Genomic DNA, 20,202 nt, shown 5'->3' with positions numbered 1-20,202 from the left:
TGAAGGTAACTCTTTATTTATTCCATGAAGGAGCATTTTGCTTCTCCATGGGAGAATGGAGAAGCATGCATTTTGTAAATAATTGTTATTGAACATTTTTATTTTAATGATTCTACCAGGGCTTTTCATTCTGTGGAATGAATATGTGATTGTTATAATTGTACTCTCCATTTTGCTTCGTTCTACTACAAACATTTTTTTATAGTTATAGTTTTTGTTATAATTATAATTTTTTTATAGTTATAATTACTTTTAATATTTTATAATTATAAGATAATTTCAATATAATATTCTGAACATCTGCAGTTTTAGTAAGACGTTGAATATTTTCAAGTGAATTTTATGCTAAATTTCAGCTTTCCAATATCAGAGTGCAGCGCCACATTAAATAGGCACTACAATGACAATAGTTTAAAGTTATTTGAAGCATGTTTTATTTTAAAGATGGAAATATGGTTTTGGGGGGGGGGGGGGCAGAGCTTTGTGACGTCATATTTGAGGGGGGTCTGACTTTTTGTGAATCGCGCGATGAAGGGCCATTGGGATTGTGAGAGATGGTGGGTAGCTTGGAGAGGTCTTCATCCAGCAGTATCTTGATAATGGCTGATGGTGAAACTAATACCGATGAACCGTCCCGGCCCACACCCTTGGAGTGTTCATTTCTGAAAGTCCACGGCGCACTATGTGGCCAGAGCCTCAAGCGGTTACGGTTGTTGTTGTATTGACAAGCGCAGCTGATAGTGACACGTGGAAGACAAATCGACAGACGGACGGACCTTGTCTCCAACGAGTGATCCAATAGGTGCAAAACAGTCGTTACACTGGACGATGGCACACGGCCTCAAGAAATAAATACGTCCAAACGATGACCCTGAGTATGTGAATGTGTAATACTATACAGCTGCAGGCCCGATGAACGAATCGTCCGCCAGGATTCGGGTTGCCACCTGTCCAGGTTTGACGCGGACAATTCTGGAATTGGCATCGGAGCTTGGGTAGCAGGAATTGATGTGGTACAGACATCTGATATAATTGTGTTGTACGCATGTCTGTATTCTGCAGTGTTTCGATGGGCCGAGTAGACTGACTGAGACATATCTTCGGGCTAGAAAAAGGTGGCAACCATAGCCATGATCGACCCACTGCTGGATGAAGGCCACCTCTTAGGCGTCGCTCTATCGCATGATCTTGCGATGAAAAATAATCCAACAAAACACCATCTCCACGGCGGACGCGTCCTCTTAAGGCGCGTTCCATTCCTTCGCTGCCGCTCCGTCTCTATTATTTACCACGAGCCTTTTGCCCGTCCCGGGACGGGTGTATATTCATGTAAATATGAAATATTCCATAGAAAAATTGTTCAGCTCATGATTATTAATGAGCGGGGGGGGGGGGTGCCCCATGTGGAGTGACGTCACCCGCTAATGTTTATTAATGAGGGGAGGGGTGCGGCATGTGGAGTGCGCGGGCATGAATATTAATGAAGGGGGGGGGGGGGCTCTTTGGCAGTGACGTCACGTACGAATGCAGCAGTGCTGCGTATATTTGTTTTTTACCGTCACTTTCTGTAAAGAAACATCATATTTGAAGCGACTTTGCGTAATAAATTATTTAATTCAGCTCGACCTTCCTCTGCGTAAGTGTAATAATCCACCCACTCATGAATATTAATGAGGGGGGTGGGCCTCATGTGGGTGGGGTGACGTCACGCGCGGGACACATTCTTGGATCATTATAGGGGGAGTATTGGCCATCAAAAACCTTCCGGGCGACGTGTTTGCCCAAGTCGACTAACCTACCTTTAAGGTTTGAATTATGCCATTAACTTCTGAATTATTCAAACAAAATGTATTAATGAATGAGAGAGTCTAATTCCGTCACATGAATAGAGTACAATATTTGAGTCACCAGCTAAAAGAAACCTACAGAGTGACATTGTGGGCTCAGGCTGGTGATTGATTGAGTTGTGGTGGGGTGTTGGGACGGTGGTGGTTGTGATGGGTGGTAGTGATCGGCTGGGGTGTTGGGACGGTGGTGGTTGTGATGGGTGGTGGGAATATCTGACTATGACAGAGCACACCAAACGCAAACGGCAAAGCCACGTCATTTAATCACCCAGCAATGTACACCTTTCATTCAGACAAGCATACACCGAGTCATTAAAAGCCCATTTCAAAATACATTCGGTAGAAATGGCCAGGTGTAGGGTTACAAGACAAACATATATATGCAATGTACAATGACGCTTAAACAAATTACAAAATATATTACACAAAGCATTGTGGGTCAATTAAGATGTCAATACAATGATAAACGCCAACGTAACTGTGCATTACACATAGGATATTACAGATATACATTATTTACAAAACCAAATATAGTACACGGCACACATCTGCTATGAAACAAACACGCACATTTAGAATTTACCTTTTGCATAGAATCTGTTACTTTAATCCAAAGTCTAAACGAAAGCTCTAAAGGCACCGAGGAAAGTCCTGCAGTGTTAATGCGGTGGCAACGCTAATACTTGACAAATGCATCACAGGAGAGCGAGCATTCGACAGACTTGAAAAGCTATTTACTCGCGACAGGACTTTAGCGACGCATGCTACGGGATCATTCAACACTATCGACATTTCCAAAGCGTATGCTCTTTCTCTCTCATCCTCGTGCTGTCAGACAGAGGTACATTCATCTTGACACCATTGCCCGTATTGTATGGTTTGTGCGCTTGTGTAAATGTTGATAATTTACAATGATCCCTATGGTGTAATGTCTAAATGTACAGCATGGGAAGGAATACCCACCACGAACGTTGCATACCCTCAAGGTATGTTGTGTCACTGCCAAGCAAGAAAATAAGGAGACGCTTTCACTTTTGGTAAATTGAGGCCGCATACATTACAGTGCCAACGAGAGGCAAAGAGTGAAATGCAGTTGCACTAGGAAACTCGGTTTACCCCCCCCCCCCCACATAGTTCCTAAATGTATTTCACCACGATATAAATTCCCTTAAATGTCAGCCGACGAAGATTCTAATTGGTTGGAGAGGTCGAAAGCTGACATTCGCCATAAAATGCATTAACAAATATTTAAATTGTCATTGAATATATATGTACAACCAAATTGATGCATTTTAAATGGTAAACGACGTAGTCCCTCCATACACCTAGTTATACACATAAAATAGTCAATGTGATTGATGACTTAATACCAGTGCACAATATGCATGTGTAGTCTCATAAGAACTCTCGCTTTTAGGCAAGGGTGCTATACTTTTAATGCAATGTTGCAGCAGACTAGCAGAGGGTCGATTTGGGTGCGAGTACTGCAGAATTAGCTATGTCCATACATTGAGACGTAATGAGGCTTTCCTGGGTAATACACTCAACACGATAGAGTTGTGTTTTTACTATGAACAGCCTATGCCATATACTGGCAAATGTGTTCATGATGAAGTTTACCATCATCAAAGAGTGCCTTTGCTGCATTGCTAAGAACCAAGCAGAGTGACTCCCTTCATCAAGTGATCCATGAACTGCAATGAATTAAGAACCCAGACTGGACATAAACAGGAAATTACTCAAGACTCAACTCTTGGCGTAAGTTCAGGGCAACCACTAGCTTAGTGCCCCATTTAAACGTCTCCAAATCAAACGGACAGTGTGTTATCAGGAACAAATGATAAAGTTCCACGTTTTTAGTTCTGCACGAAAAATAGCAGTGATCAACCAGGATGTATGAATGCGAACAAGCGAATGCTAAATGTAATAAAACACCACGTTGTATTAATGTCGCTATGCATGCTGCTGCCGTGCAGCTACATAGCCTCAAATGTCGGTACTACATACCTACTTTTCAGAGGTAGGGCAGAACGACGCATTAAAATCTATATTTACATAAGCTGTATCTCACGTGTGTAGGTGAAATATGATTATCAATACTTTGCAGCTGTGAAATATGTTTTTCACATCAGAACCAATCCACCAAATAGTAAGCACGTGAGAAGTGAGGCCTGCGTGAAAGCTGGGCTTACATTCACCAAGCTAAGGAGGTTGCTACGCATATGTTGACCAGTTTCTAGTAATTGTCGTCATTAATGTATTCGTGATTGGTATTTTTGTCGGTGCATTTATGCACTGTTGACACAACCCTTACGTATTAAAACATTTTACTTGCAACAGGCAGAGCAGCTTCTGATGGCTCTCATTACGACCGCGTTAATACGAACGCACGTGTCACCATCGTGGACAAAGCCCCGTTTATTTTTTGTTTATCCTACTAAATATAACATGACGTCCTTGACAGTGGTCGAGAACTTACGCCTGCCAATATTTGTCCTGTGTTTATACAAGCCAGATCATCTCGGCTTCTCCGTGAAAAGGAAAACAGAACGTTGGAAAGATCACATATTCCCATGAACTGGGAGGATTATTTAAAAAAAAGCTGTCAATGGGATGTGCAAGCGCATATGGGCCATGATTTTTACTGCATGAGGTTTCAAATTACTGCTGACAATTTGCAGACGCATTTTTGTTAATCGATGTTTTTTTAGTCGATACCACATTTTTTCACAAATTGTATGTTGTCCTTGTACACGCATGCTCTTTGTCGAGAGTGAATCAACGTTCTCTGCTATTTTGGATACAGGACTTTGATATGTATAATGTCCAGCTCTCAATCACTATACGCGGTGCTAACAAGAACACGTCACTCGGTAAATATTAGCTAAATATGTAAACGTAGTCGGACGTAACATAATTAAATGCAACTCGAATGTGGTTTTTGGTCGGCTACCGGCCAGACCTGTTACACCTGAGAACCAGGTTTCATTGCTGGTAGGATTGTGGGTTTCAAGCCCCAGATATCACCAGAACTTGCATGCATCAACCACCTCTGCCAACTGCAACATGCTTAGACAACAATAATTATGCTCCGAAGACTATTGGTTTTCTCTTTAAGATGTTACTCTTAATCAAGTATGAGAAAACCACAACTCAGAAGCTGTTTAATTTACAGTAGGGGTAAAGCAAAGTCCCGAAATTATGTTGAAATCCACTGCTTTAGATAAGGTTCAGGCGGCTTGGGTAAATGACGGGCTGATATAGACATCTTTAAATCCTCCACGAAAAATGTGTGCTTTTATCAAGTCCCTTTTAGTACACAATTCCATTCCCATGGTAACTGCTTATGGGTATAACATAAATAATGACGAACAACAAACATATTTAAGGATGGGTATTCTTGGGTGTTTCCAGCACACTCAGAATGACACTTGCTTTGTTTTCCCAAACAGCCATCAGTATAAGCACTGCGAAAAGCAAAGTCAACAGTAACCCACACACACACCGGTAAACACTGCATGGTCACCAGACAGCATCTACACGTGGCATGGCGTTGTCGGGATTGGTTCACCCATGAAGACCTATGAAGACCTATAACAAAATGACATCCTAAACTTCAATTATTTGATTGAAGAAATGTGACCAAATACTTTTAATTTATAAATAGAATACTTAAACGGATATTAGTAATCACCCATTTGATAAACAAATGAGAATGGTGGCTTAAATGAAAGCATAATAATCTCAATATGTATTGTTCATAAGATATATATTTAAATAGGTTTTACTAATATGCTTTTAATGGTTCAAGCTGCCATTTAACACATTTGAATACACAATTAGTAACTATATAGTACAATGTGGAAGTTTAGGTCATAACTGAAGGAAACAATACGTTCAGGATCTCAAACAAATGTGTCTAATTGAAATGGGACCACCACAGGTTATTATCATTTAGTTTTTCAAGTAAACGTGTACTTCATTAGCGAACAGGCCCAGCTAAACCGGTGGATCTGCAGGTCTCGATCGCTGCTGCGCTCCGCACGTTTGAAATTAACAATTCGTAAGTTGCACAAATTAACAATTCGTAAGTTGCACAAATTTATCTCAGTTGTCGCGGCTTTCTGTCCGTCAAAAGTCAAGGATTTGAAAATGAATTAATCTAAAAGTATGAATTAACTGTATGAACCAATGAATTCAGAACGTTGTAATACATGCTGATATAAACCAAATATATTGTTTTGAAGATTTACTCGCAATTCTTTTAATATTCCACAGAATTTGGCTGCTATACAAATAAAAAACTGTATTGTCATGATATTAATTTAACTACTTTAGACATACATAATTTATCAGTTATACAGATTAAGGATTCTTTTCATTTGCGTGGAGTTCCAGGTTGATTTATATTTAAGTCCACGTGGATTTAAATTTGGTCTATCAAGCCAGCACATCACGACAAACATATGCAAAATGATGTAATGTTTCAGAATTTTTTCTACTGATAATAGCTCCTCGCCTGTCAACAAAAGCCCCTAAATGAATTACTGGCAGCTACGAGACCTCATGTCAATTTGTGACAACTGACTCGATGCCCAGAATTCTGAACATGCGCCTAATCGGCGGTTATTGAACCCACTGTGAAATAATCAAACTCGTTTCCAACACTGCATTTACAACGGTTCAGCATTCTCATGGAATAAATGATCCTCAGTTCACCCAGTACCCATTCAGTGGACACATTAATTTTCACCCAGTCCCTTTTGTTGTCGATCATCTTCTTTGGTGGTAAAAAGTAACTGCCATGCTAAATCACTCATCAATACAACTGCCAGCTATTATTGATTTCTCCTCTGTTTAAATATAATATATATAACTTGAGATTAATCTAATTGTATTTCATTGTACCATTACCTTATTTTTTTACGTAATTTTGTAAAATGTTCTACCTAATAATATTTATATTCTAAAATTTACAATGAACTTAGGGAATAAAAATGTTTAAATGTATATTATTAAACTAATATCGTCATGTGTGAATTTGTAAATTGATGACCAAATCCTTTATTCATGCCAATTTTTTTTATAGCCATGCCTTCAACTTACTGCATTGAAAACATGTGACAAGACATGGTATCATTGACTTAATAAATATTAACTTGTGGCAGTTTAGCTCAATTTGGAAAGGTCCCTTAATATATATTGTTTACAAATTCCTGAATTCTCAATGAAATGGGACTACATGGAACAAAACGTGTGGCCATTTACCTATTGATCAGCAAACCACATACGATCAAGAAAACGTAAGCGCATAACAGAGACAAACTAACATATATATAGACGCAAATGACTATAAACAGATTTGAAAGAATCCAACCGTTTGCACGCACTTACACACAAACCCCAGCACAAAGACACCAACTAACATGCAACACGAGTGAGCATGCGTAAATACATTGAATGTATTTCAACGTGTGTACACATGCAAGCCTATGATGTGCACGCACGCTTGAGAGCACACAAGAAAGCCTGAATATCACAATGTGTCAGAGATCTATTAACAAATCTTGGTTCACACATTTGAGTGGCTTGATTATCCCTGGCGTGGTGGGATTTAAATGATGACCATCTATCCTATCTATAGGCTCAACATACAATGAATGCGCTGCCAATTTGGGCTTATTTCACATTTAACTAAATTGTTAAAGAGGTGCTTTTTTCATTAGGACTTATTTTAACAAGTCATCCTTTAAAATGTAGGTTATGCAATTTAAATTATTTGCTAAAATATTTACATTAAACACAGGCACTCTAGATCAACGCAGATGGGTGCATCACATTTGCACTTCATGGGAATAAAATTATCAAATGACATAAATATTCTTTAGGGAATTACCAAAGTGTCCCTCTGTTATAAAGTATGCCATAAATTACAACAGAGGAATTAGCTGTGTCATATCCCAAATCATAAACTGGAAAATGTCAACTGCTCCTCGCTTAACTAGTTACTTACGGCTCTCAATGAAAAGCGTAACAAGTCTTAAATGTCAACACTTTCTGCATATTCTGCATCAGGACCATCACACCCTAGCAATCTGCCTCTCATAACCACGAGGCTATCTAACCTTCATGCATAGTTCAGGTTTGGCCATGAAAACTCAAGCGGAACTGTCAAAAGATGCAAACACTCCACGGTTGTCATTGCAATGCGTGAGTTCGCCAACCATGGTGGCGGCATATTAATCCATGCCCGTGGCTCCACAGGTTGCATTGCTCTGTGGTCAGCACGATCGCGGTGTTGATAGGTTTAAGCGGTCACCCCTCACCCATTCCATTGCCTCAACCTGGATTTGGACTCAAATATACAACCAGCATGTGACGTAAACGTCGGATGAGTCCACATTACGCCATCCGAACAAAATTACTTAAGCTCCCTTTTGTTGACTGCAACTGTAAATGAAGTTTTTTTACAAGCTGAAGTATTGTATAGATTTTGTAAAAAAATCAACTGAACCCAATAACAAAATTTAAATGATTACTATAAAACGTGCTTCATGGAAAGGAATTACTGTTAAGCTGACATAATTATGGCAGTAGACACTGACGTGTAAAACGGGTTCCCTTGCCATTTCCAAAGTACAAAATGTCCAAAAATGCTATTGTTAACGTACAACCCTCCGGTGTGCAATTCTGCGGGTTGCCATCAAACAGGAGATGTTTGCAAAAGCTTCAAGGGGTGGCTCATGGTGCCCCTGCAATCGTGGGGTCATGTCATTGCATTTGACTGCACGCTCTGCCATCCCTTGCCTCCCACTGTGTGAATCTTCGTACCGAGGTGTGGGGAAATGCTTAACTTCTTGCTAGAGATTAGCGTGCAAGTTAAAATGACCTATACATTATGTCCCTGCAGTCCAGTTTACCCAAATATTGTGCAGTAAAAGCTGCTTAAAAATATATATCTACAGTGCAACTACTTCCACCATTGAATTGACAAGCATTATGACGGGTTCCAACGGCCAAACCAAGATCGCACCATGCCCTTGTTAACTTGTTAAAGGCACCACAGGGAGGCGACAGCTGGAGACCGGGTGGAACGACAGTGTAAAGCATTTTGATTGGGTTAGAATGCATAATGCTTTGTCATAATGCACGGCATGACACTAGCTGGGTCTTATGATGAGAACACACTTCAAGCTGAACACTTTAGTTATAGTTCATTAGTCTTAATATACCACATTCCCAGGGATTGTACACACTTTCCAGGAACGTGCATGGCAATGTTAAAGGTAAAAGAGCATTTGCTTAACCATAGTGACACTATACTTTTCTTAAAATCACCACATTTGTTTTCACGTAACCAAGTCAACAAACACCTATGGATAATGACAAATGACAGGTGGTCATGGGCAAAACGGTGTGCCCATTGTAGTTAAAATGCCATATCAAGTAGAAATGCATCTGCACGCACATGTACTGCTGTAATCCATGAGAGATTAAGTTCAGGTGGATAAAATCTAGTCAAACTTCTCCCTCGATTTGAACAAAAGCAAAGCACAGCTTACAGCGTTAATGTTGCCGAGGCAAATCAGTGATGGAAAAGAATCCTCTGATAGACATCCACGTCCATATTGAATAACATCTTTAAAAGTGTATTTATAAGCAGTGTAATGAATATATATCATGTCACTCGTACATTTTCCAAACATTTCGCACCAATGTGCCAATGGAGAGGTCTACAACATGGTAATATACTACATTGTAAAGTCTCCATGTTTACATTAGACGGATGCCAGGTGCTCTGGCTAAGGGGCACTGGTGGTTATAGCACTTGACTCACAACAGAAAGACTGCAAGTTCAAATCTCAGTTGGGGCTTGCTGCACCCTTCAATTCTCCGACGTCAAAAAAAAGAGAGAATCACTAAAGAGTCGAGTGGTCGCCCCACGGAGACTTGAAGCTTGCAATAGGATAAAGGAATTTTCACGAATGACTCAGTTGTGCAATTTGAGTGCCATCCCATTGCTCGTTTGAAAAAAAGAGAACAATTAACAGACAAGAGTGCCATTTTTCTTGATATATGAATATCTTTAAAAGAAAAAAACATCCATCCAACATGTTGTTGACAAGAACCAACAGGTCAATTTTCCACTGGCCATATCAAATTTGCTTTTGGTTCTATTTCGTTGCATCAACAGCTGGTTACACCACAATCACATGCTCCGGTGTGACCACAATATTACGGTGACAATGGTTTGACAGAGGGAAGAGGACAACCCCTGAAGTGAACACAGAATATAGTAGAGCAATATTAGGTATCTCAATTCCCTTTCTTTAGTGCAAGTTAATGAAAATAGTGATATTAAGCGGGTTCCAATGCGTCGGTCCAAAATATGCAATGCAGAAAAAAAGTATTATACACACCGCTAAAGCAGTCTAATTATAATGAACGCACGTGGTTAAATAGAACACGGCTTCAATGAAAATAAAAAGAAAATAAACAATCCTTCCTCCTCTTCTTTTAATCTGGAAACCTGCCAAACTAAAGTATATAATACACGCATCACACCAAGCCAGCTGGGCTGCGACAGCCAGGGCACTGTGTGCAATGTCGAAAATGCTGGAAAAGCTCTCAATTCAAAAGCTTAACAAATGAAAATTGTAAAAACAATAAAGTGTGAGCGGACACAATTTGTCAATTCCAATATGTGAAGAGCCACACAGTGGATAATATATGCCTGTGGTTAATACACAAAACAGAAGGGTTCGACCGTCAATGAGTTTGTGATACACGGTACAAAATAACGCAAAACTAAATAATGCTGTTTGAAGATAAAAAGTACGGATGCATTGTATACTTTGACCCAACAAGCATGCTCGATGCCCTAAACATCGGCACTAAAAAAAAGAAAAAGTCTTTTTTGTGAAAGCTATGAACACAAAAGTCAATAAAATAGTACCCACACATATGATGTTTACTCTATGTTCAGCATGCCCAAAATGATAGTCGGGTTGAAACATTTCCATTCAGAATACAGCTTCATTAGCAGCTTCTCTCTTTGAAAAAAAAACGTAGACTGCGATAGTCATCCCAGAAATGCCAAAGAAAAAAAAGTTGTGAAATATTTTCCAGCAACACTGCCAACTTTTACATTGGGATTAGTTTTTTATTTGTGGAGCTTGTTTGAAGCACAATACCCCGGACTTAGCAGACAGGGGCATCCTCCCGAACGGACGAACTCCGGGCCAAGACACGTAGGGCATCGCGTGCGGGGCCAGCCGGCGCTCGGCCAATCCACCCGTCCTCCGTGTTGAGCTTGGACATTGAAACGGTTGCGAGGGCAGCCCCCCCTCCCCCACCCCCGACAATCAGAGTGCAGACTTGCGGATGGGCGTCTCGCGGCCTTCCGTCGGGCTGCTCTGCCGCCCCTCGTGGATGACGATGCGAAAGTGGTCCTGCAGCAGCATGCGCGGCTGCTGGCACTGCGAGTTCTGAGGCGCGTTGTCCGCGGGCCGCTCGGGCGGCGCGGCGGCGGCGGCCCCCCCCTCCGCCGCGTCGCCCTGCGGCTGGGGAAGAGGGCAGCCCTCGATGAGCTCGGGCTCAGCGGGTCGGCGGGCCGAGGCGCCGTTCACCTAGACGCACACATGCACGCGCGCGCGCAGGAACGCAGTCTCATTTGAGTTGACGTGGTGGGCATTGTCGCCTCAGAGGTCAGAGTGCGGAGCTGGCACCGCAGAGATCACCCATAATCAACGTTTTTGGGTTTAGATCGCGTTATTTATAAATGTGTCGTAACCCTCCACCACCCGACACGGCCAATCAGTAAAAATGTGTCACGTTGACAAAGACAAATAGTTCACTGCTTTAGCCCACCGGTGTGTTGAAGCCACAACATTTAACACACCGGTGGGCTAAAGCAGTGAACTATTTGTCTTTGTCAACGTGACACATTTTTACTGATTGGCCGTGTCGGGTGGTGGAGGGTTACGACACATTTATAAATAACGCGATCTAAACCCAAAAACGTTGATTATGAATAACATTGGTCGCGAAAGCCTACGTGTTAAACTGAGAGATCACTCAGTTCGCGTCGCATGCAGTCGCCCGCGATTAATCCGGCGTGTCGAGCGTCGCGAGTCGATGGTCTTGGCCCCGTCATCAACGACTGTACAAAAAAAACCCACCAGGTTAAATTTGGTTTTGCATTTAACTTGGATGAATTCCAGCTCTGAGAATTAAATATCGGTTTGACTGACATGCAACAATGATTCTGCTCATGCAGTGCTTCACTCTAATGTGGAGGCCAGATGTCACCTGAAGGGATCTCATAGGTAGCTTTGTAAAATCTGTTTCCATCGGTCACTCTAAGTCAAGGGGATGCACTGCTCTATTAAAGAACCGAATGCGTACTTTGTTTCATGACATGACACAGAGCACAGTTGGGATAAAAATTGGGATGCTCTATTTTTATTTGTCAATAAAATCTACATTTTCTTTGAGCTGAAGATTAAAAAATATCCTATTTACTGTACTTTTTGCAATTTCTATATGTGCGCTGAACCATTCAGGATCTGATTAAATGCTTGTGCAGAGTAACAAATGTTGCCAATCCCAACTGTAATACTTACCCGAGTGCTAACGATTAGACCACAGTATATTGGGCATCAGCGGACGTTCACAGGCTGGGGAGGAGGGAGGGGAGCTCGCCAACTTAACTCCGCCGCCCGGACAAAGAAATGCGAATGCACCTGCGTTCCCACGTGCTGCACCAAGTCGTACTCCAAGTGCGGCAGCCCAAGCGCAGACGCCCGCGACGAGTGCGGTTCCTGCGTCGGCGCCACGGCGCCCGCGGCCGCCCCCTCCTGAGCCAGGCGGCCGTGCGGCCGACAAGAGAGCAGACCGCCGGCTGCCACTGCTGCCGTGGCGCCAGCCGCAGGGTGTCCGGCGGCCAAGTCGACGCACAGCGCCGCGCGGCTCATCGCCGTCGCCCCGCCACCACTACCGCCGCCCGCGGCGCCGATTCGGCCGCGGCTGCCGCCGTGGCACGAGTGCAGGTCGGGCATGGCCGGGTCGCTGTACTTGGCGGGCGTCGCGGCGCCACCTTCCGCCGACGCGAGCGACACGTGCACGACGCTACTGGAGAAGTCGTAGAGGTCGGGGCAGCCCGACAGCTCCTGCTTGTCCTTGCCTTTTGCGGACGGCGCCGAGCTACGCTTCTTGCCCCGCTCGGGCTTGGCGGCCGGCGGTGCCGCCGCCGCCGCCGCTGCCACCGAGCTGCTGCTGCTGCTGTTGCTGCACGACGGCGCGGGTGGGCGGGCGTCGGGCCAGTCCATCTCCGACAGAGACATCCTGCTGAGCGTGGACGCTGCCATCGCAATGTCCGGCACCGATGGCTCGCTCACGCCGCTCTCCGAACCCTGGTGGGCGGACGCCCGGTGGCAACGCATGCACGCATACGCCGTGAAACACGGGACTGCAACAAGCCCGCACTGCTACCATCACCGCCCCCTTGTGTTAACCCCTCGTGTTGTTTTATGTGAGGATGTGTTATGTCGCCTCAGCAACTGATGTCTAGCCTGCATGATGCTGGCAATATGTTTGTAGACCCCTTCATTACATGTCCTCGCCTTCCATACTCCAAGTAACTTATTTCACGTATGTGCATAAATATATTTAGGCTCACTCGTCTCGTCATGAAACTGCAATGAAAAAGCACCAGGGGAGGCAGCCATCACATCTGCATCACTGAGGGGGACGTGTCTAACACGCCCCCCTCAGTGAGGACACGCCCCCTCCGTGAGGCCACGCCCCCTCAGTGAGGCCACGCCCCCCTCCGTGTGTGAATCTGGCTCTGACACTAGCCAACTTGTCTTGTGACAATGGCACAATGATCTAACTCGGGGGTCGGCAACCTACGGCTCCGGGGCTGCATGCCGCTCTTTAAAGACTGCTTCGTGATGTCATTTATTACGGACCACCGTCTTGTATTGACATACATTGCGGCTTTGGCAAAATCGAGTTGTTTTACCGAATTCGAAAAAAATTACTCTTCTTGATATTTTGGTTGCCGACCCCTGGTCTAACTTAAATACGTGATTGCAAGATCGCTGGCATTTCACAGCATACGGTGCACTGACACTTCACCACAGATATTACCGGAAGCTGAAATTTGAACCGTTGACTCAAGGCTTCGCGATTGAACGAGCTAATATCCAAACCACGAGACCGTAGTCGTGACAGTCAAGCGAGGCAAGCGTGCCGGGCCCACACCTCGGTGTCCACGCCGTCGTAGTAGCCGCCGCAGGAGACGCCGTCCGGGTAGGCCTGCTGCGACGCCCTCATCTTGCCGGCGCCGCCGTATGCGTGCGAGCGACTGCGGCCCCGCGAGCCGTGCACCGAGGGCGCCTGCGTGCCGCGCGACAGCGGCGGCTGGTACGGGGGCGGGGGCGGCGGGAAGGGCAGCCCCAGGCGCAGGCTTGAGAGCGCCAGCGCGTCTGCCACGTCGCCGGTGTACAGCGACTCGGAGCTCGGAGCGCTGCGGATCTGCCGCCTCGGTCCGTGCTGCTGCTGCTGATGCGGCAGGATATACTGCGCGTGGATTGTCTGGTGGTGTCCGAACGCGCCCCACATGCTCTCGGGCTCGTCGAACGCAGAGTCCGGGAAGTACTTGTATGGGTTCTGTCGAGAAAAAACATGGAATGCTTTTCAACATTGTAAAATGTTTGACTTAGATTAAAAAAAAATTGGTAAACTATATAGAGTTGAGTGTTGCACATTACATTTTTACGCAAGAATTCTGTATTTTTGACACGTGACACGTGGAAATTGTTTTGATGAAAATTATCAGCTGTGGTTTAAGAATTGTTTTCGAAAAGGAACATATGGAAAAAAAATCACACTCTCTCTCTCTTTCATGATGCACGTTTGCTCCCAATACAGTCGCCTCGCTTAGCGCGACCCCGTAGAATGCCTTTCCACAAAATACAGCAAAAGAGAAAATGAGCAGAGAGAAAGTCGCACACAGCCTTGAGAAGTATGTATGTTGAAATTATTTCGCACAGTACGTAGCCAACCACGCTAATTAGAGAAGTCAGAAAGGTTGGGGGGGGGGAGAGGGGAGAGTGAGGTGGCTACCTGCAGGAGGTCGATGGCCGAGTCGGGCAAGCCGAACTCACGCAGCACACGCAGCTGCACGTGGCGGTTGATGGCGGGGATGTCGCCACACGGGAGGGACAGCGCTTGCCGCACCACGGGCCCGGCTCTCGCTTCGGCCACGCGCCTCAGCATCTCCCGCACCACAGCTTGGGACGGCACTGTAGGAAACACACGCACAACACAGGCACACACAACAGTCCTTTAATGGAATGCGCATGTGATATGAAACAATTATTAGTATCGCTGAAGAGAATATCAGTACTCGCACCACCGCTGGCAAAAATGTATGCACTAGAGGGAGCCCCCCTCTCGTAAAAAAAATTGCCCATTGTTTGAACTGCCACGCCAGGATTTCCAACTCGCTACCTGTGAATTTGCAGGGCCTGTGTGCTATCCATGACATCACGGCAGCATCTCACCCCAATTTGGTTACATACGTCACTAGATTCCACAGTGAATGATGCTTACAAGGCGGGGGTTGGCTCGCCCAACTCGCGTCCAACGCGAATTCACTCACCTGGCACCTGATTGTCGACGGCAGCCAGGAGACCAGAGGGGCTCGGCTGCCTTGGGCTGGCGTGGGCCATGGAGGCACGGGGCTGATGGTGGCCCATGCCCCCGCCGTCCAGCATGTAGAGCGTGTCCGGCACGCTGGACACGCGGGTCCAACGCAGACGCTCCTTGTCCGTCTGAACGTCCGTCATCTCCTCCAGCACCGCCTGAAGTGAGATGATGAAAACCCACATTCTGTACACAGTTTTCAGCGGTATGTTTTGGGGTTGTACCAGGTGTTCATTCTATACAGCTACACGTGCCGAAACCTATGCAGTATTCAATGAATAATGTCCACCCAAAATGTGGCTGGCTAGTCAATATTATGCCAGTGTCAGAATACGTGTTGATTCTGAGATTCTGGGTGTGAATCTCAGCCGTTGACTTTAGGACACATCCAGACCTTCAAATGTTGTATGTTTGATGGTCTCTGACTTAATTATAACTTGGATGACAAAAAAATATTTAAATGTATAAGTTTGCACTTGATATGCTTAAGACGAGTTATGGAGACTTATAACTTACACAACAATTCAATACAGCTAAATGACCCCTTTAATTCCTCAAGGAAAGTTAGTTTTCGGATATACGTGGTAAGGCAAGGGTATTCCTTGCAAATATTAATGTGCAGGTGGTAATAGAATGCATTATTCGGAGTCCAACTGGGATATGATATAATACACACCACTGTGGTACAATTGGGATATAATTGCCTTCGCAATGAAAATATCTCAAACCTTGCAAACTTAATAACAAAGTTACACTTGAAAAGAACAGTTTCTCCAATACTCTTTAATACTTTCTCACCTGCGTCATGTGGATTATTATCAGCCTTGTAAAATGTATTCTTAATAGAGCCTAAGCTCACTTCCTCCTCTCATTTTCCAGCAATGTAAAACTTTTTATCACAGCTTTATTGTAACATCCCAAGTCTCCACTAATACCTGAGACCATCAACTACCTAAAACATCTTTCACACTTTCATTATGGCCCATCCTGATCACCGCATCACTCTCCGCAACAGCCTCCATTAAAGCCTAATCTCCAATTAATTTAAATTGTTATAGATGATACATGTTGCTGCTTGGTTCCTTACTTTAATTAAAATGAATTGCACTCATCCTTTAGTTCCGTTACAGGCTTTCAATTTATCTTCACTGAGTTATTGCCTTTTAAAGAATTTACTCCGAAAATGTGGGAATTGATTGTCATCACCTCGCGTTGTTAAGAAGCCTGTTGCTATGCCATGTGCTCTGCTGCCACCCACAATACCTACCCACCGGCCTGGGGCCAATTCTAATTACAAAAGAATTGTCAAATGAAAATACAATTACGTTGTGATTTCATTTCATTACGAAGTACACAATTACAATTGTAATTTACGCCAGGTCTGAGTCGAACATTGTGGAGAGGCACTTGGTTTAATTTATTATATGCCCTTCAAACTAACATTTTCAAGTAAACCATAAACATGTTCCAGAAATATGTGTCCACAAATTATTTTCCAATTAAACAAAACAAACTAAATAGAACCTACGCAGTATATCATATAACCTGCTGAATTTAAAATCCCATTTAAGTATATTTATATCCACTAAATAAGAATGTATAGTAGCTAATTTGAGCTAATTGTGAATGTCGTGATGTTTTTTAAAAATTATTCTTAGCAAGTCCAATCATTACTTAATTAAAAAGACTTGCAAGCACTAATATTCAATACGATCCTCAAAATAGTTTCTTACATTCATGCAGTTAATACTGAACATTTACTCCAGCTAATATCCTACTATACTTTACTGACATTTCTCAAGTGGCCAAATTATAAACACTGCGCAGTGGATTAAATGCGTCAGAAACTCGCTCACCTTGCTTCGCTTTACAAACACCTGTCTCTTTCGGTAAGTGTGTAAGATGCAGCACAAATGTGACAGATTAGGAACAAGAATGTAAATTTAATCACCGAGCTTGTAGTCTATACAAACCAAGAGCCAAAGCATGAATTTCCCGTTCAATCAAAGTAATTTAATTGTGCCATCTCATGCACGATTCTTGTCGCTTCAGGGGAACAGGAATCACCTTGGCCTCCTCCACGTACGGAGTGAAGAGACGCGGTTTGACGGCGATGCCCCCACCCCGACCTCTCATCCACGCGTTCCCTTTCCTCTCGTCCACGGAGGGTAGCATGTCCGACGGCGGCCGGCTGATGAGCCCACGCTTCAGCTGCCACGGTGAAAAGGTTTACTTCAACAGGATGGTCTTGGGAGTACAGGTATGGAGCTTATTACACGAACAAAAGACATCGGCTACTTGTTCAAATTTAAGTCGTTGGTGGCGAATGTGCAGCTTCCTGGAACAAGCATCGTTGCAGCACATTAGGTGCGTGTCTGTGTTATGCAGTTTGGCGCTGACAGCGTTCTTACATCCAGGTTATTGGAAGACGGTCCCCCAATGACCCGAGCCATATAATGTGTGACAGGTAAACTACATCTTTAAGTGGTCAGTGGCAGGGGACTCCCCCAGTGGCAGCGGTCCCAATGCGGCTCAAGGTGAACATAGCACCGGCCAGGAAGTGGACATTCATCTGCCAATCAGTGGAGACTTTGCCATGCTTTTTTTCAAACACTGTCACAGGGTTTTTGAATAGTAAACTAGTTTAAAGTCCACTGTTAACAGGCAGCACATATATTATGGTTAATACATCTGCAGTATGGCCACTGGGACTGGGCCCGAACTGCGAATCTATGCAACAAGGAGGTGGTGTCGCACGTTCACCACTTGTTAAAGAGGTTCGCGGTTTGAAGACGGCCGGCGGCCCAGGTGAATATGTACCGCCTGCTTCACAGTAGATAGAGCCCATGAAGTCATTCAAAACGAATAAGCCATTGCATGCCAGCGTCATGGCCCAAATTTGCCTAATTACCTGCAAATTACTCGATATGGATTACGCATAGACAACATCGCCCCCTACTGCCAAACGACTGTAGACTGTGTCCGCAAAACATAATGGCTACGTGATAGCATCACGCCATAATAATGCAGCAAATACTAAACATACGAATTGATTAGTGTTATTATTATTAAGCGGAAAACGCGCTCCCGCTGTCACCACCCACGCCAGTGAGGTGCGTAGAGGCTGGAACACGCGTACTCACCGCGCCACCCAGTACGTCACAGTTCGGTGGGAGCATGAGGTCGACTCGCACGTGAGGCAGCAGCGGAGAGAGAATGTCGCGCAGCTCCTCAGAGTCCAGGTCCTTTCGCTTGACCCCCTTCTTGCTCACGCTGTGCGCCGTACTGCTCACCACGTTCGGCTCTGTGTGCACACAAATGAACAGTGAAACTAAACTACGCTAAACTATGTTTTATTTTACTCGATAAGACCCTCTGAATATATAGCTCTTTTTCAGTAGTGACCCCGGCTATCACAAATGATAGCCCAATGAAGTGTCTTATGTGGACATTTATAGCAGCCAAACACTCTAAACGCATGTTGATTCTAAATGTGGAGGGGAAAAAGCGGAGGACCCAGAGAAAAATCCACGTGACCACAGGGAGAGAGACACGCAAACTCCAAATATATAAGCATCAGCATCAAGATCGAACCCACGTCCTCCTGTATACCAGTCGAGGCAGTTAATATCTCACCACCAGTGCCCAGTGGTATCCAGTAGGCCCCCAATTTAAGACCCCATCAGATTCAATACAAACCCTGACTTCTTTAACCGTCTTTAAATTTAAACAAAACATTTTGTACAATTAGGCCTTCTTTGATATACATTGAAAGACATTCGATCTTGAATCAATATTATATGGAAAAATAACGTGTGTTTTGAATACGCCGTTTCGGATTAAACTCTTTTGATAAAACTCACCTCTATCTTCCATCCTCTTAATCAGCTGGTGCTCCCCCCACTTGATGACAGCCTTCAACACGTCCTGCTCACATGCCTACAGCGACATCAACACAGGACAACAAATACAGCCACTCAGCAATCAAGAGAATCAACTTTAGCTGCGTTCATTATTCTCATGATATGAAGCTAACCGGACAGTTTGAATATAATTGGAAGGACCAAAAAAAAATGAAGAAAAAGTGCTTAAACGTCATTCTTAATGGCTTTTAGTAAGTGTCAAATTTGATTGACTAGCAGTGGTTGTGCCATTTAACTATGGTAGGAAATGTGCTGTGGCGATTGCAAATGCACTACCCATCATAAATGTGGTATAACAATGCAATATAACTCGCAATTAAGAAACACCTACATGAGACCACGTCTCAAGCCAGGATGCAATAAAAGAAGGCTACACACAACTTGGGAGATGGCGAAAGAGGAGGGAGTTTTTATTTCAGACATTGAGCACAGCAGCAAATAAGGAGTAACCTCTTAGCATGCTATGGCTGAAAAGCTCTTCTTAACAAAAGGCCTCGGTTACTGGCGCACAGGGTAAGTGCGGCAGATTAGGAGAGGCAATGAGGGGGGGGGTTAATGCGAAAATGCATTAATTGCTTGGGTCAACAGGGAGAGATGAGCGGGGAGAGGCAGATGGGAGTGAATGCATGCATTGCTTGGGCCAAGTCCACAGCACCATGTTATAAGGAAGTTACTGGAGCTATGCACTTTTAAATCTAGATTAAAATCTGATTTAATTA

The 20,202-nt window shown here is 44.1% G+C and overlaps 1 protein-coding gene across 2 annotated transcripts in view; it reads right to left on the bottom strand.

Moving 5' to 3' along the window:
* Nucleotides 1-2,092: 2,092 nt before the first annotated feature.
* Nucleotides 2,093-20,202, bottom strand: part of BTBD7 (BTB domain containing 7) — a 58,487-nt gene continuing 40,377 nt past the window's right edge. For both annotated transcript variants that reach the window (XM_061549750.1, XM_061549751.1), the window contains exons 9-16: nucleotides 19,424-19,499; nucleotides 18,704-18,864; nucleotides 17,628-17,771; nucleotides 15,517-15,718; nucleotides 14,979-15,157; nucleotides 14,115-14,522; nucleotides 12,593-13,261; nucleotides 2,093-11,476 (exon numbers count right to left, since the gene is read on the bottom strand). In XM_061549750.1, the coding sequence (XP_061405734.1) occupies nucleotides 11,213-11,476; nucleotides 12,593-13,261; nucleotides 14,115-14,522; nucleotides 14,979-15,157; nucleotides 15,517-15,718; nucleotides 17,628-17,771; nucleotides 18,704-18,864; nucleotides 19,424-19,499 (2,103 nt within the window). In that variant the 3' untranslated portion in view covers nucleotides 2,093-11,212. The remainder of the gene's footprint in view (nucleotides 11,477-12,592; nucleotides 13,262-14,114; nucleotides 14,523-14,978; nucleotides 15,158-15,516; nucleotides 15,719-17,627; nucleotides 17,772-18,703; nucleotides 18,865-19,423; nucleotides 19,500-20,202) is intronic.

Source organism: Lethenteron reissneri, chromosome 11 (genome assembly GCF_015708825.2).
Source record: "Lethenteron reissneri isolate LAM-NWPU_2019-01 chromosome 11, ASM1570882v1, whole genome shotgun sequence".
Lineage (NCBI taxonomy): Eukaryota > Metazoa > Chordata > Hyperoartia > Petromyzontiformes > Petromyzontidae > Lethenteron > Lethenteron reissneri.
This window is presented reverse-complemented; position numbering and strand designations above follow the sequence as displayed.